The sequence below is a fragment of the Engystomops pustulosus genome, chromosome 1 (assembly GCF_040894005.1).
Source record: "Engystomops pustulosus chromosome 1, aEngPut4.maternal, whole genome shotgun sequence".
Taxonomy (NCBI): domain Eukaryota; kingdom Metazoa; phylum Chordata; class Amphibia; order Anura; family Leptodactylidae; genus Engystomops; species Engystomops pustulosus.
This window is the reverse complement of record NC_092411.1, coordinates 30,594,572-30,611,276: the sequence shown is the minus strand read 5'-3', so window position 1 is coordinate 30,611,276 and position 16,705 is coordinate 30,594,572. Positions and strand designations below refer to the sequence as shown.

Genomic DNA, 16,705 nt, shown 5'->3' with positions numbered 1-16,705 from the left:
AGGTAACAAAATAAGAAGGGGAAATAAGAGAAGGCCTTAGAATAGGCAGGGAATATTTCATGTAGCAGTAGGTGGGCTCCCAAAATCAATTTCACTGATGGGCTTTAGGCGTTCCAGTTCAACCCTGGGAACGCCCATTTGCCATTGTGGTCTGTCGGGTCTGTTGGTATGTGTTGTGTCAGGTGTGAACAGGGCGTTAAAGGTGAAAATTAGTAGCACAACAAAAAAAACCAACCCCTAATCATATTTATTATTTTTTTTACAATAAACTTTATACAATACATGCACAATAAAACAATCAGCCTAAAGAAATAGAGAAAATAAAGTCCCTTTCTGGTTGTCAAAGGGTTAACATCTCGCCCTGACGCCGCTCTCTCAGGCCGGCGCCCCCGCTCTACGCTTGGGTAGTGTCCAGGTCTTTATAGACGGTCCCTTAGCTCAAGGGACCTCGTGACGTCACGAGCCCACAGTGGAAGAGAATTTTATTCAATGAAACCAACCCCCGCCGTGACCATCACTGACCAATCACAGCGCAGCTTGTATTCCAACCAACTATAGGCCGCGCGCTGCGTCCAACCAGGACTCCCGTTACATGGTGACACCAGGAAGTGCTTGTGGTAGCGGTGGTGCTGGCGGGGCGGGGCTCGGGTGTGTGTGAGGTGTCGCTGCTTCCTCGGGCTCCGGCTGTGCGCTCCCTATGTGCGGCCTGGTACGTACACTCCCGCGGCTTCCCCTGTGCGGTGACTAGTGATATAAGATGACGTGGAGCAGGCGGCTCAAACGTGTGTACAGCGCCGCCCTTGTCACAGGTACTGGCAGGTACTGCCGCTCAGCTTCATTAAAGTGAATGGGGCGTCCCTGCAGTACCTCTCATTACCTGTGCACAGCTGCGGCGCTGTTCTTGGAGGGAAGCGGGGAGAGGATTTTGTATAATTCCCTAAATGCCCCATAAACCGAACAATAACAAGGGCAGCAATACACCCCTGTCCCTGACTGATTGTGACATCACTAGTGGCTCCTGCTTCTATCTAATGGCCCTCTCACTCATGATGACATCATCATGCACATGTGACTATGGTGGCCATCATAATATGTCATGCCCAGTTCACCCTCCCCTCTCCATAGGGAAGAGAGCGGCTGGCGCCGTAGTAGGGAGAGATACAGGGCATGTCCTATATTTATCTGTGTACGGTGATACAATGTGTGATCACCACTCTGTTACCCTGGCTGTATTCACAGTGCCGCAAGGGGGATGTATATACGGCCGATATACGTCCCCCATAGACGGCAATGGGTGAACGTACTGCTCCGTACCCGGGAAAAAGATAGGACATGTCCTGTATTATAGCACCGTGCGCCATACATCCATATGGAGAGGGGCGGGGGTGAGCAGCACTTACCTCCTCCTCTCCCCGTGCTGCCGTGTGCTACAGTACGGCGGGCAACGGCAGTGTGAATATAGACTACGGGGAAAGATCTCCATCCGCAAACGGTGCGGACAGATATCTGGCCACATTACGCTTGTGTGCACGAGGCCTTAGTGTTCCTGTACGCTCGTTACATGCTCTTCAAATGAGCTCCATCTCATTAGTGTTTCCAGTGAAAAGCATGCTATTGTTTACTAAGGCCTGAGGCTCGTCCCCATTGCAAAACTGCACTTCAAACCACCTCAAAAGTGATTGCGATGATTACGCTGCATAGGTGTGTGTGTGTGTATATATATATATATATATATATATATATATTATGCACAATGATTGCCTATGGCCAGACTCTGCAGCTCTTATAGTAGAGGTAACATGCGGGCAGACATATTAGTGTAAAATGGTACTGATACTATACAGTGACCTCCATCCCTGTAATGGCCTCAGCTTGAAGGGAACCTGTCACCAGAAGGTTATATTTCATTGGGGACAGGTTCCCATAGACCCTCTGACGTGGATAGCAGACATGGTCTTCTCATATCTTAGTGGTCTATAGATGTAATATTAACCTGTGAAGCTCCCTGTGCCTCGCCGCTCACTGCGCATGCGTCCCTACATAGTGTAACTAGGCAGAACGGAGGCAACAAACTTCCTAGTTACACTACGTAGGGACGGGACGCATGCGCAGTGAGCCGCCGTGCCTATCCCTGTCATGCGCAGTGAGCGAAGGGATAGATTGTGCAATGAGCTAATGAGGGTCCTGATGGGGAGGGATACAGAGGGTGGATGTGGGAAGTGCACTCTAGAATACAGAGGAGCAGGGGAAATATGCGAACTCGGAAACACATGTTACCTTTCTAAATGCAGCCGCCTCCAGGACTTCAGTAGGACCTGCTGGCAGGGAGCCAGGTAAGCTTCACAAGTAAATATGAGAAAACCATGTCTGCTATCCACGTTAGAGGGTCTATGGGAACCTGTCCCCAGGTTATATATAGCCTTCTGGTGACAGGTTCCCTTTAAAGTATACTTTTTTTTCCCAGCAGGTATAGAATACTACGCTTTTTTTATTCTGTGTTTCCTTTTGGATGCAACATATATACAGAGCAGAGAGAAGCTGTGTCCAAAAACTATGAGAACATGGCCTAGACTGCATTAAAGGATCCCTACCATCAGGAATCCACTTATGAAGGTTCCCTTTTCTGTCCTCAACCCTAACGTGTCCTTCTCTTATCCTTTTATTTATCTATTTCATAACATCTTCAATTTATGCAAATTATCATCCAAGGCTACTGGTGCGTTGGTAGGTTTCCTTTAAATTGTCTCTATTGTGTCCACCCATAAGTTTCGTGTTGGGGATGGATACAGCTGATGACAATTTTGTGCAGAGGATGCCAAAAATAATCCAAAAGTAAATAGTTGGTTCCTTTCAGCCACCATTTTTATATATCTAAATGAACATGGTTTTACCACTTTTAGGGCATTTCATAAATGTTGTAGGGGTATAGCTGCTGCATTTGGATCACAGTCTGGGAGATGTTGGTTTTAGCAAGTTAAAGGACTTTTCCAGGAACCTGTCAGGTGTTTTTTGCACCCTATATAGACCCTTTTCTAGGGTGCTGAGAAGTTAGAAGCTTTTAAACCCTTATAGATCAGCGTGTGGTTTCTCTCCACGTAATTCAAAGGCAGCGTGTGAACATTACATGTATCTGCAGGGGTGCAGGATACTTAGTAGTATACTCCATGGTCTGTTCATCAAATAGTCTGATCCTGGAAAGTCCCTTTAAAAAAACTCCTCTGGGTAGCAATGCTGTGTGACTATATAGCGAGCCTAGCGCTGGATACAAGGCATTTCCTGTATGTAAATGTTGGGGCTGATTAGTCTATAGTCGCTGTTGCTTCCTTCTTGGGTCGGCCAACGTCTGTCTTCACTTCAAAGACGTCTTTACTTATTCTTTTCATCTGTGAAATCTGGTTTATCGTTAGGATGTGTTAATGGGGGGGAGAGCGTCCTGATCAGGTATGAAGGATGTTAATATTAACAATGATACAGAAGATTAATTGATTGGGACTGCCTTATGTGAATTGATGATAAAAGGGATTATACGATTAAAGGGATCAGTATGTTACAATATATTAGTGTTTATATAGAGTATACAGCGACTTTATAAGGTTTATACAATTGTCTACATTATATATAGCCATCGCTTTTAGCGTTATTTTGTTCTTTGTGCCATCAAGACAGCTGATCTTTCGATGCATAGACCTAGACCGAAGGTGTCCTATGGTACCAAGACATCATTGCCAGATCTTTTAAACCCAATAAGGGAAGCACATCCCATATGTGCTCAATTTGGATTATTTGGGGAAGAATCCATCAGCTTTAACTCTGTTATATTTCTGTAACCTTTCCCAAGATGTACTTTTTTTTTTTTTTTTTTTTATCAATTTGTTCTACAGCAAGGACCAGAATGGTATAGCCATCATTCCCCAAGCACATTGGTGACCCTCAGGGGCCCTTGTGACCATATCACTGTCTTCCTCCTTCCTGAATTTGACCCAATCATCAAACCACCGCTGTATGGAGCTGCACAAAGTTGGTTACGTCCTTTCATAACTTCTAGATCTGACTGCTCACCTTTATTCCACACATTGACTAGTGATCTAGGAATGACTATTAATGGTTGATCAGTAGGTGGTGGGCACCCAGCCCCTGCATAACCAGAGCCCTTTGGGTGCCATCACTGCAGCTGCCACTGTAGTTGCAGCAGGTCCTACACAGAGACAACTACCGTACTTCACATTATGCAATACCAAATATTTTTCCCCATGTATAAACTATTGGTTGCCTATACTTGAAAGGATAAATTTACATGCAAAACTTGTCATAGACCATGTGCCACTTACCATTGGAGTGTCCTCCCACTGCCTGTGGCACCATGGCCTGGGAATGAGGACTTGTGTGCCTATAAATTCTGATATAATGGAGGATATTTACTATGGGATTTTCACCTTTTTTGTGGCGCTCCCACCGCCTGTTCTCCTTTCAGATCCATATACTAGTGGTCTGCGCCATAAAAATAAATTACCTTATATACTCGAGTATAAGCCTAGTTTTTCAGCACAAAAAATGTGCTGAAAACCCCAAACTCGGCTTATACTCGAGTCAAAAAAATAAATGAATCAAAACTCGCCTTTCTGGCGGCACCCGTAGATCTTCTGTGCGATCCATCCGGTATTGTTGTGCTGCACGGAGGGGGGAGGGGGGGGGCTTTATACACTGGGGCAGGGGCTGGCAGGCTATATACACTGGGGCAGGGGCTGGCAGGCTACATACTGGAGAGGCTGTGACCAATGCATTTCCCACCCTCGGCTTATACTCGAGTCAATAGGTTTTCCCAGTTTTTGTGGTAAAATTAGGGGTCTCGGCTTATACTCGGGTCGGCTTATACTCGAGTATATACGGTGGATTTTTCGGCATCCTTGGACTGCTCCCTCGAAAAGGCCTGTGGTTTTCATGGTGTGGAAACCACTTTTCCATTTTTTGGGGTCTAAAAAGTGGCAGAGAGTAGACTAAAGAGAAAGAACTAGTAGAATGGAAACTTGTCCCCGGGACAGAAATATTTGGGGCCGCTTGTATAAAGTGTCCTTACCTCTGCTGGCTTGGTTTCTGACTAGCTGTCGGTAACGAGGTACATGTTTAATATTTCTGTCCAGAGCCATTTTTGTTTTGGTCTATTCTCCGCTGCTGGAAAGGACAGATATTAATAGTGTAGAGTCTCCACACCATGATAATCGTGCAACTTTTCGGAATCAGAGGATGCAGATAATCAATTTCATTTGGCGCCGACCACTAATAAATGGGTCAGAAAGGAGGAAAGGCAGTGGGAGCGCCAAACAAAAGGTGGAAAGCCCATAGTTAATGTCCCCCAGCTAGTCTGAAAACATAGCCGGCACAGTTAAGGACACTTTATATAATTGTCCCCCAACATATCTATAAACAACTACGGTATTTGTGTTTGACTTTGTCAACATTTTTTCCTCCACTATTACGGACGGCAAACACATTGGTTAATGGGACCATTACAAAACTACAACCGAAAACGTCTAGGGCAGAAGATATTCATCCTGGATGTGTATAAAATATACATCATAAACATTACTGTGTAACATCCCCATTGTATTTATCCTTCTCACTACACAACATAAACCACAACAAAAAAAAAACTTTGTCTCTGTGTAATGAGAAAGCTGTACAAATGTTTTCTTCTATGACAAAAATGTCCCGCTCTTGCATTCTGTGGAGATGGGAGGATAATTGCTGGATTATTTCTGCTCGCACAATAAGCAATGTGAGGTTGTCTTTGGCAGCGGCCGCTCATCCTCATTGGCTTCTTTTCTTGAATAACAAACAAAATGTATTAGTTCTTGTCAGAGTCCAGGTTTTAAGTTCGGAGGGCAACAACCTTTGTGACGAGGACGGTAATTTAAGACCTATCCATTTTCTGCTATTCATAGTTGTCCTGGGGATGATAAGGATTCGCCTAGTGTAAGCTTGTGTAGAGGATGTCAGTAATGCAGTAGAGAAGTAGTGCTGTGCCAATAAATAACCCTTAAATTTTTTTTTTTTTTTTTTTTTGACACCACAGATTTTGCGGCAAATCCACATGTATTGGAAGTAGATTTTGTCTTGATGGGGCACTGTACAATCTGCTCAGCTCTTTCTGCTCTATAACATGCTGCCTGCTAATAGGACACTATGTAAGATCTGTTCAGCTCCTTCTGCTCTATAATATCCGATTTGGCAAAACTCTTTGTAGCGCTGTGTAATCAGTGTGCGCTATATAAATAATAATTATTAATATGCTGATAGGATACTATGTACAATCTGCTCAGCTCCTCCTGTTCTATAACATGCTGCCTGCAGATAGGACACTATGTACATTCTGCTCAGCTCCTCCTGCTCTATAACATGCTGCCTGCAGATAGGACACTATGTACATTCTGCTCAGCTCCTCCTGCTCTATAACATGCTGCCTGCAGATAGGACACTATGTACATTCTGCTCAGCTCCTCCTGCTCTATAACATGCTGCCTGCAGGTAGGACACTATGTAAGATCTGCGCAGCTCCTCCTGCTCTATAACATGCTGCCTGCAGATTCTCTGCTCTGCTGTATAAGCCATGTCCAGTATAATAAGCTGCTGTGTCCTTCCTGAGCCGTGCTGCTGCAGTTGCCTCTGTGTGGGATCGCATTGTCCCCTATGAGCACAGGATGGTATTTGTGTTGGAGAAAGTCTCTGTTTACAGTAATATAAATCCAGTGAGTGCAAATATTCTTCATTTATTGTGGCGGCGGCTCATGGCTCTTCTCTCGCATAGATTGCTCTGGTAATGGCTTTATTTGTTTCTCAATCCAGAAGACTAAATAACTCCAGTCTTTTTCTGCTATTTTAGGAGTGAGCAGAATTCATAGAGCACTAAAATGCCAATTCTTCTTAGAATTGCCTGAATAATACATATCAGCTGATATATACACTGGTTACCAGGTATATATCTGTAAGACCTCATGTACACTACTGTGTGTGCGCAAAATGGGGCCGCAAACCGGCGCCATGTGCATAGGAAGTGACCGGCCCTGATGCAAACCGGCTAGGAATTGGGACCTGCTCTATAGTTTGTAGCACCTCACCCCTCTGTGACCGTGCACAATACAAGTCTATGGGGCCTGCTGTGTGTGCGGGCAGCTCTACTTGGGATCTGGTCTGGATAGTTGTCAGATGGTACAATGTACAGGCAGTCCTCTGGTTACATTACTGTAGGTTTGTTCTTAAGTTGAATTTGGAACTGTATATTTTATAGTTATAACCGCAGTCAAATATTTTTTAGTCTCTGTGACAATTGGATTTTAAAAATGTTGGATTGTCATAAGAACCAGGATTAACACCAAAGCTTCATTACAGACACCTGTGATAACTGTTATAGCTGATTATTATAGTCTAGGGCTAGATTACAGTAAATTATCAACATCCAGAGGTCCGTTTATAACTAGGGGTTTGTCTGTAAGTCGGGTGTTCTTCAGTAGGGGACCTCTTGTATATAGACTAAGGGTTGTCGACTCGCTGCTTTCCATAAGTCTGCAATAAGAAAAATGTATTAAATAATTTAATAAGTAGTGTTCAACGCTGGGACAATGCATTTTAGGGCCAGATTGCCCCCTTTTTCAGGTCCAGTTAAAATATATGTAAGGGAAGAGGGGTACACTGGGTGATGGAGAGTGCAAAATATAAAAAATATATATAATTATATTTAATGATGTAGTAACAAAATATAATAGAGGGCTGCAACTGATATAATTCAAGACTGGTTGGAATAAAAGTATGGGTAAAAAACATATTGATAGAGGTTGAACATACTTATAAATGATGCATGCATGAGTAAATAGTTATAAAATGCCTCCATTAAAAATATATATAAACAATGAATTCATTACATTAATAGGAGATGTATAGGTGACTATCATACTTACAAATGAGGAAGGAAGGAGTTGGTAGTAATTGTATGGACCCCCCCAGGATCCTCAGGACTCTACAGGCAGCCAATGGGTCTGCTGAATTCTGGGATAAAAGTGGAGGAACGTGACTATTTAGTATGAGAAAGTCAGTAGAATTATTACCAACTCCTTCCTACGTTTATCTGTAGTCGGATAGTCACCTATACATCCCCCATTAATGCAATAACCTTTTCTCATTAATATAATTATTTACATATATTATTACTGATGTTTGTGTGATTTTTAAATATGTTCATCCTTCATCTCCATCTATCCATATGTTTTTTTGCACATACTTGAATTATATCCGTTGCAGCCCTCTATTATGTTTTGTCACCGTATCATTATAAAGATATAGAAATTCATACATTTTTGCACTCTCCATCACCCACAGGGTACCCCTCCTCCCTTATATATTTATACTGGACCTGACGAAAGGGGCAGTCTGGCCCCAAAACGTGTTGTCCCACCATTGAACACTGCAATAAAGACCATTTTTCTGAAGTAGACTGATTGGAGGCTGATGTACCTTCTCTATATACAAGGTAACCCAATAATTCCTGTGTTTCCAGCTGTCACGGTGCAAGCGCGCAGTAAATTTAGTGCAGGTGGGAGCTCTGGGTTTAGTGCCTTCACTAGTGAGGTAAGATGGCTGTCACCCGCTTCACACTCCAGGTACTGACGCTATCAGGTAGTGACGTCGGAGCAGCACGTAGCGTCAGCATCCGGAGGTGGGGCAGCTCTCGGTAAGTGACGGCATTGGGTTTGGCTCTCAGGAGAGTTGCCCCACGAAAACGTCTTGATGTGTCACCTCTGACCTAGGTAAGTCATCACTGATGTAGAAGGTCTCCTTTCTAAGTCTCTAGTAGATTGTACCATGATGATGCCCATAGGAATGTGCCAGGCACGGTGCCACTACACGGGTCCTAATGGGTCCATTTTCTTACATTGTTCTTTTCTAAGAAGATCTAAACATTTTATTGTGAAGCACTTGGTTTTGTCCACGTCCCCCCCCTACAGTCAGATCCTCCTGGTAGTTATAGCTCAGTCGTCTTTGGGCCGATGTGTTCCTTTATAGGACAGTACTGGGATTCGTGGACCGGCTTACAGTTCACTAATGTCAGAGTTGGGATGCAGACAAGGAGCTGGTGAGGCCCGTGTGACCCGTTCAGACCCTTGTATACCTGCTGCCGGTCCAGTGTCTATAGTATGAAGCTTCAGTCTGTGCACTTCCATGTGTGCGGTGGTCCAGTCATTATCTCATGGCAGTGCACTGCCGGGTATCATGGCTGCCAATAATAGCTGACAAGTAATAAGCCCCCGCTGATACGGGACCATGGCCCAGCGCTGCGCTCTCCTTTATGTGCCGGTGCAGTCTGCTATTCTCCCTTCCCATTGTCAGGTGTCGCACTATTACTCCATTGTGTGAGCGCTGCTTCTATTACTATCTGTCTCTTCTTTATTCATCTTTTTGTCCTGCGTAGACCCGCGGGCCTCCTGTTTCATACTGTGCCATTTCTATGGTAACAATGCACCCAAAGAGAGAACCTGATTGCTTCCCCGCGGGCGCAATGAATAGCCGCTAAATTACGTTACCTGATGATGCGGCGTATCATTTCTACTAGTGGGGGAAGACTGCACAGGTTATGGAGCCCCCGACTTATCTCCTGTTCTGGATATGTTGAACCAGAATACAGTCAAGCAGCTGATCTGTAAGGACCAGACCCTCCCATGGATCTGACAATGATGTCCTACCTTAAAAAAAACCAGGGACACTTACTCATAAATCCAGGCACCGTGACTGTGGTAATCTTCTTATATTTGTTATCCGTTACCTTTTTAAGTTAAGGTAATGAACCAGAAGGGATCTGGGTGTGTTAACAGAGTCCCTCCGTGCTGCAGATTCAGTTTGTTAAACCACCCTTTGCTCCTTCAAAGTGTAACAGCCTGTGAAGGGTCAGAGAGGCACTGGTAACAGATATAAGAAGCTTACCACAGTCAGTTCCTGGATCTATAAGTGGCCCCGGTTTATTGTGGTAGATTTCCTTTAAAAGGGACCTGTCACCAGGGGGCTAATTTTCACTAGACAGGTTGCAGAAGCCCATTACAGCTCCATTACAAATCAGCTTTCTCTAAGCATTTGCAGTACAATATAGGTGTGTTATAACTTGCCTTGCACTCTGACAGAATCATCGGTGTAGTCCCAGGGGTTGGGCTTTTGGTTTGGATGCATTGCAAAAATAACTAACTTGTCTGTGCTGCAGACTCCTCAGCTCTCAGCCCCCACCTTTGTGCTTCTGTACAGCTCCTCCCTCCTGCACCTTCACAGAGCTCACAGCCTGGTGAGCTGACATCGGTGGGAGAGGGAGGAGCTGTACAGGAGCACATAGCTGGGGGCTGAGAGCTGAGCAGTCTGCAGCACAGACAAGTCATGTGCTTTTTTTTTAAAAATGCATCCAAACCAAAGCCCAACCCCTGGGACTACAAATGATTCTGTCAGGGTGCAAGATAAGTTATAACACACAATTCTATGGTAATGTAAATGCTTAGAGAAAGCCATATGTGTAATGCAGGTGTGATGGGTTTCTGTAACCTGTCTGTAGTGAAAATGAGGACAGGTTCCCTTTACATCTATGGAAGAAGCAGCTGGTGGTCTATCCTCAATCACTGTGAATATTCTTAGTTGGTGAATTCGGTCCCTGACTTTTACAGGATCTTGGAGCATTCATCTATATGAGATTGCTGGGGGTTTGACACGTGGCACCGCAGTAGCCTGCCTGATCAGTTATAGCTGATATGTGGGATCCTGGGTGTAGGACCAGGCACTGATGGTGATCTCTCTGGGATCCATTACTGACCTACTAACTCCTGTGAGCTCTGATCTTATAGTGTGTCATCATATTGTGACTCTCGACCATCTGTTTTCCTAGTGACACGTCATTGAAGACATGATTGACATAAAGGCCTGGGCCGAGTACATAGTGGAATGGGCGGCCAAAGACCCGTACGGCTTCCTGACGACGGTCATCCTGGCCCTCACCCCGCTGTTCATAGCGAGCGCTGTGCTCTCCTGGAAACTGGCCAAGATGATCGAGGTCAAAGAACGGGAGCAGAAAAAGAAGCAGAAACGTCAGGAAAACATTGCAAAAGCCAAGAGGACTAAGAAGGACTGAGGGACCAGCAGCGTCACAGACTAACCAGTCACCGTGTCTAATGCACAGCTCCTCCTCCTCCTGTACATCATTGACATTCCCAGCCATGTGTCCCGAGATTTTATGTCCGGCCGTGTGAGGCTTCTGTGTGTTTCATATATAAAATAGGGACTTATTCTTTTTAAGTGTTGGGTTTTCTTATTTGTTTTATTTTCAATTTTTATAAACCGTGTCGGGTTTTCTTTACACCCAATTTTATAATTTTTAAATTGAAACTAAGGGGCTTATGACCCCGGCCGTATTGGGGGATGTGACGTCGATATACAAGAGAGTCCACTCTAGATGATGTTATGGATGCAATGCTGTGGGGAGTGTCATCCCTGAGGCTGGGAAGCAGGGGCTGACATACCTAACCCCTAATGATTTACAGTGTCTTCCGCTTGCTGAATAAAAATAACCTGCAATGCAAAATAATTTCAGATGCAAACAAATCACAGCCGACCCTTCCCATGTGTCCCGAGTCTTCTAGGAAAGAATACAGGGCTTTATAGGGACAACATAACCCGGACCTGCAGCACAATTTTTGCAAAACATATTAGTGGCTTTGTAGCAGATTAACTTTCCAGCTCAAATTGTGCACAACTTTTATTAGATTCCAGTACTGACACTGTAATAGAAGGGATAGACTAGCAAAAGATGCACAAAAGCTGTGCCATTGCCTTAATAAAAGATATAAATGGCAATATGATGGCAAGAGATTGTAAACCTGTTATATTTCTATGCCGGTTCTGTTTTGTACATAAAGCATTCAACATCTTAATGCAAGAACATATGGATCCAGCAATGAGCATTTATACAAGGTGTATATATATATATACACACACACACACACACACACACACACACACACACAGACGGTGGGGCTTGTATTTATACAGAAACCAATTGTGCCAGTTCTCCCACAAGATGAGGCCTGTAACTGACATCGTAGGTAGATCCTCAGCTATGAGAAGATCCAGAAAATCACATTCTTACAGAATACATTTACAAATTATGGTGGAAAATAAGTATTTGGTCAATAACAAAAGTTCATCTCAATACATTGCCAACAAAGAGATATAATAACGACAGAGGCCAAACATTTTCTGTAGGTCTTCACAAGGTAGGTACACACTGCTGCTGGCATATTGGCCAATTCCTCCTTGCCGATCTCCTTTACAGTTTCGGGGCTGTCGCTGGGCAACTTCCTCCAAAGGGTTTTTTTTAATGGGATTGAGATCTGGAGAGCATCAGGCCACGAATCAGCCGTCCTGGTGCGTTTTGCAGAGAAGCAGACTCTCGTCATGTTGCCCCCCTCCCCCCAAAGGGTGAGATCTTGCGAGGAGCCCCTGATGGAGGGAGATTATTAGTTGGGTTGTTGATTTCTTCACACTAAGTTGCTCGTCTATTGCAGATTCAGTCTTCTCAGCCTGGTGCAGGTATACTATTTTGTTTCTGGTGACCTTTGCCAGCTCTTTAGTCTTCACCACAATGGAGTGTGACTGTTTGAGATTGTGGACAGAGGAGCCATCACTACAGGTAATGAGAGGAGGACAGAGGAGCCATCACTACAGGTAATGAGAGGAGGACAGAGGAGCCATCACTACAGGTAATGAGAGGAGGACAGAGGAGCCATCACTACAGGTAATGAGAGGAGGACAGAGGAGCCATCACTACAGGTAATGAGAGGAGGACAGAGGAGCCATCACTACAGGTAATGAGAGGAGGACAGAGGAGCCATCACTACAGGTAATGAGAGGAGTACAGAGGAGCCATCACTACAGGTAATGAGAGGAGGACAGAGGAGCCATCACTACAGGTAATGAGAGGAGGACAGAGGAGCCATCACTACAGGTAATGAGAGGAGGACAGAGGAGCCATTACTACAGGTAATGAGAGGAGGACAGAGGAGCCATCACTACAGGTAATGAGAGGAGGACAGAGGAGCCATCACTACAGGTAATGAGAGGAGGACAGAGGAGCCATCACTACAGGTAATGAGAGGAGGACAGAGGAGCCATCACTACAGGTAATGAGAGGAGGACAGAGGAGCCATCACTACAGGTAATGAGAGGAGGACAGAGGAGCCATCACTACAGGTAATGAGAGGAGGACAGAGGAGCCATCACTACAGGTAATGAGAGGAGGACAGAGGAGCCATCACTACAGGTAATGAGAGGAGGACAGAGGAGCCATCACTACAGGTAATGAGAGGAGGACAGAGGAGCCATCACTACAGGTAATGAGAGGAGGACAGAGGAGCCATCACTACAGGTAGTGAGAGGAGGACAGAGGAGCCATTACTACAGGTAGTGAGAGGAGGACAGGAGCCATTACTACAGGTAGTAATACAGGTAATGAGGGGAGGACAGAGGAGCCATTACTACAGGTAATGAGAGGAGTACAGAGGAGCCATCACTACAGGTAATGAGAGGAGGACAGAGGAGCCATTACTACAGGTAATGAGAGGAGGACACAGGAGCCATTACTACAGGTAATGAGAGGAGGACACAGGAGCCATTACTACAGGTAATGAGAGGAGGACACAGGAGCCATTACTACAGGTAATGAGAGGAGGACACAGGAGCCATTACTACAGGTAATGAGAGGAGGACAGAGGAGCCATTACTACAGGTAGTGAGAGGAGGACAGAGGAGCCATTACTACAGGTAGTAATACAGGTAATGAGGGGAGGACAGAGGAGCCATTACTACAGGTAATGAGAGGAGTACAGAGGAGCCATCACTACAGGTAATGAGAGGAGGACAGAGGAGCCATTACTACAGGTAATGAGAGGAGGACAGAGGAGCCATTACTACAGGTAATGAGAGGAGGACAGAGGAGCCATTACTACAGGTAATGAGAGGAGGACAGAGGAGCCATTACTACAGGTAATGAGAGGAGGACAGAGGAGCCATCACTACAGGTAATGAGAGGAGTACAGAGGAGCCATCACTACAGGTAATGAGAGGAGGACAGAGGAGCCATTACTACAGGTAATGAGAGGAGGACACAGGAGCCATTACTACAGGTAATGAGAGGAGGACAGAGGAGCCATTACTACAGGTAGTGAGAGGAGGACAGAGGAGCCATTACTACAGGTAGTAATACAGGTAATGAGGGGAGGACAGAGGAGCCATCACTACAGGTAATGAGAGGAGTACAGAGGAGCCATCACTACAGGTAATGAGAGGAGGACAGAGGAGCCATTACTACAGGTAATGAGAGGAGGACAGAGGAGCCATTACTACAGGTAATGAGAGGAGGACAGAGGAGCCATTACTACAGGTAATGAGAGGAGGACAGAGGAGCCATTACTACAGGTAATGAGAGGAGGACACGGGAGCCATTACTACAGGTAATGAGAGGAGGACACAGGAGCCATTACTACAGGTAATGAGAGGAGGACAGAGGAGCCATTACTACAGGTAATGAGAGGAGGACAGAGGAGCCATTACTACAGGTAATGAGAGGAGTACAGAGGAGCCATTACTAGAGGTAATGAGAGGAGGACAGAGGAGCCATTACTACAGGTAGTGAGAGGAGGACAGAGGAGCCATTACTACAGGTAGTAATACAGGTAATGAGGGGAGGACAGAGGAGCCATTACTACAGGTAATGAGAGGAGTACAGAGGAGCCATCACTACAGGTAATGAGAGGAGGACAGAGGAGCCATTACTACAGGTAATGAGAGGAGGACACAGGAGCCATTACTACAGGTAATGAGAGGAGGACAGAGGAGCCATTACTACAGGTAGTGAGAGGAGGACAGAGGAGCCATTACTACAGGTAGTAATACAGGTAATGAGGGGAGGACAGAGGAGCCATTACTACAGGTAATGAGAGGAGTACAGAGGAGCCATCACTACAGGTAATGAGAGGAGGACAGAGGAGCCATTACTACAGGTAATGAGAGGAGGACAGAGGAGCCATTACTACAGGTAATGAGAGGAGGACAGAGGAGCCATTACTACAGGTAATGAGAGGAGGACAGAGGAGCCATTACTACAGGTAATGAGAGGAGGACACGGGAGCCATTACTACAGGTAATGAGAGGAGGACAGAGGAGCCATTACTACAGGTAATGAGAGGAGTACAGAGGAGCCATCACTACAGGTAATGAGAGGAGGACAGAGGAGCCATTACTACAGGTAATGAGAGGAGGACACAGGAGCCATTACTACAGGTAATGAGAGGAGGACAGAGGAGCCATTACTACAGGTAGTGAGAGGAGGACAGAGGAGCCATTACTACAGGTAGTAATACAGGTAATGAGGGGAGGACAGAGGAGCCATTACTACAGGTAATGAGAGGAGTACAGAGGAGCCATCACTACAGGTAATGAGAGGAGGACAGAGGAGCCATTACTACAGGTAATGAGAGGAGGACAGAGGAGCCATTACTACAGGTAATGAGAGGAGGACAGAGGAGCCATTACTACAGGTAATGAGAGGAGGACAGAGGAGCCATTACTACAGGTAATGAGAGGAGGACACGGGAGCCATTACTACAGGTAATGAGAGGAGGACAGAGGAGCCATTACTACAGGTAATGAGAGGAGGACAGAGGAGCCATTACTACAGGTAATGAGAGGAGGACACAGGAGCCATTACTACAGGTAATGAGAGGAGGACAGAGGAGCCATTACTACAGGTAATGAGAGGAGGACACGGGAGCCATTACTACAGGTAATGAGAGGAGGACAGAGGAGCCATTACTACAGGTAATGAGAGGAGGACAGAGGAGCCATTACTACAGGTAATGAGAGGAGGACAGAGGAGCCATTACTACAGGTAATGAGAGGAGGACAGAGGAGCCATTACTACAGGTAATGAGAGGAGGACAGAGGAGCCATTACTACAGGTAATGACTGGAGGACAAAGGAGCCATTACTACAGGTAATGAGAGGAGGACACGGGAGCCATTACTACAGGTAATGAGAGGAGGACAGAGGAGCCATTACTACAGGTAATGAGAGGAGGACAGAGGAGCCATTACTACAGGTAATGAGAGGAGGACAGAGGAGCCATTACTACAGGTAATGAGAGGAGGACAGAGGAGCCATTACTACAGGTAATGAGGGGAGGACAGAGGAGCCATTACTACAGGTAATGGGAGGAGGAGAGAGGAGCCATTACTACAGGTAATGAGTGGAGGAGAGAGGAGCCATTACTACAGGTAATGAGAGGAGGACAGAGGAGCCATTACTACAGGTAATGAGAGGAGGACAGAGGAGCCATTACTACAGGTAATGAGAGGAGGACAGAGGAGCCATTACTACATGTAATGAGGGGAGGACAGAGGAGCCATTACTACAGGTAATGAGAGGAGGACAGAGGAGCCATTACTACAGGTAATGAGGGGAGGACAGAGGAGCCATTACTACAGGTAATGAGAGGAGGACAGAGGAGCCATTACTACAGGTAATGAGAGGAGGACAGAGGAGCCGTTACTACAGGTAATGAGAGGAGGACAGAGGAGCCATTACTACAGGTAATGAGAGGAGGACAGAGGAGCCATTACTACATGTAATGAGGGGA

The 16,705-nt window shown here is 45.5% G+C and overlaps 1 protein-coding gene across 1 annotated transcript; it reads left to right on the top strand.

Moving 5' to 3' along the window:
• Window positions 1-554: 554 nt before the first annotated feature.
• Window positions 555-11,310, top strand: SMIM15 (small integral membrane protein 15). Its single transcript, XM_072136939.1, has 2 exons — window positions 555-709; window positions 10,904-11,310. Exon 2 carries the CDS (start codon window positions 10,922-10,924, stop codon window positions 11,144-11,146), a length of 225 nt encoding a protein of 74 aa, XP_071993040.1. The 5' UTR covers window positions 555-709; window positions 10,904-10,921; the 3' UTR covers window positions 11,147-11,310.
• The last annotated feature ends 5,395 nt before the right edge of the window (window positions 11,311-16,705 follow it).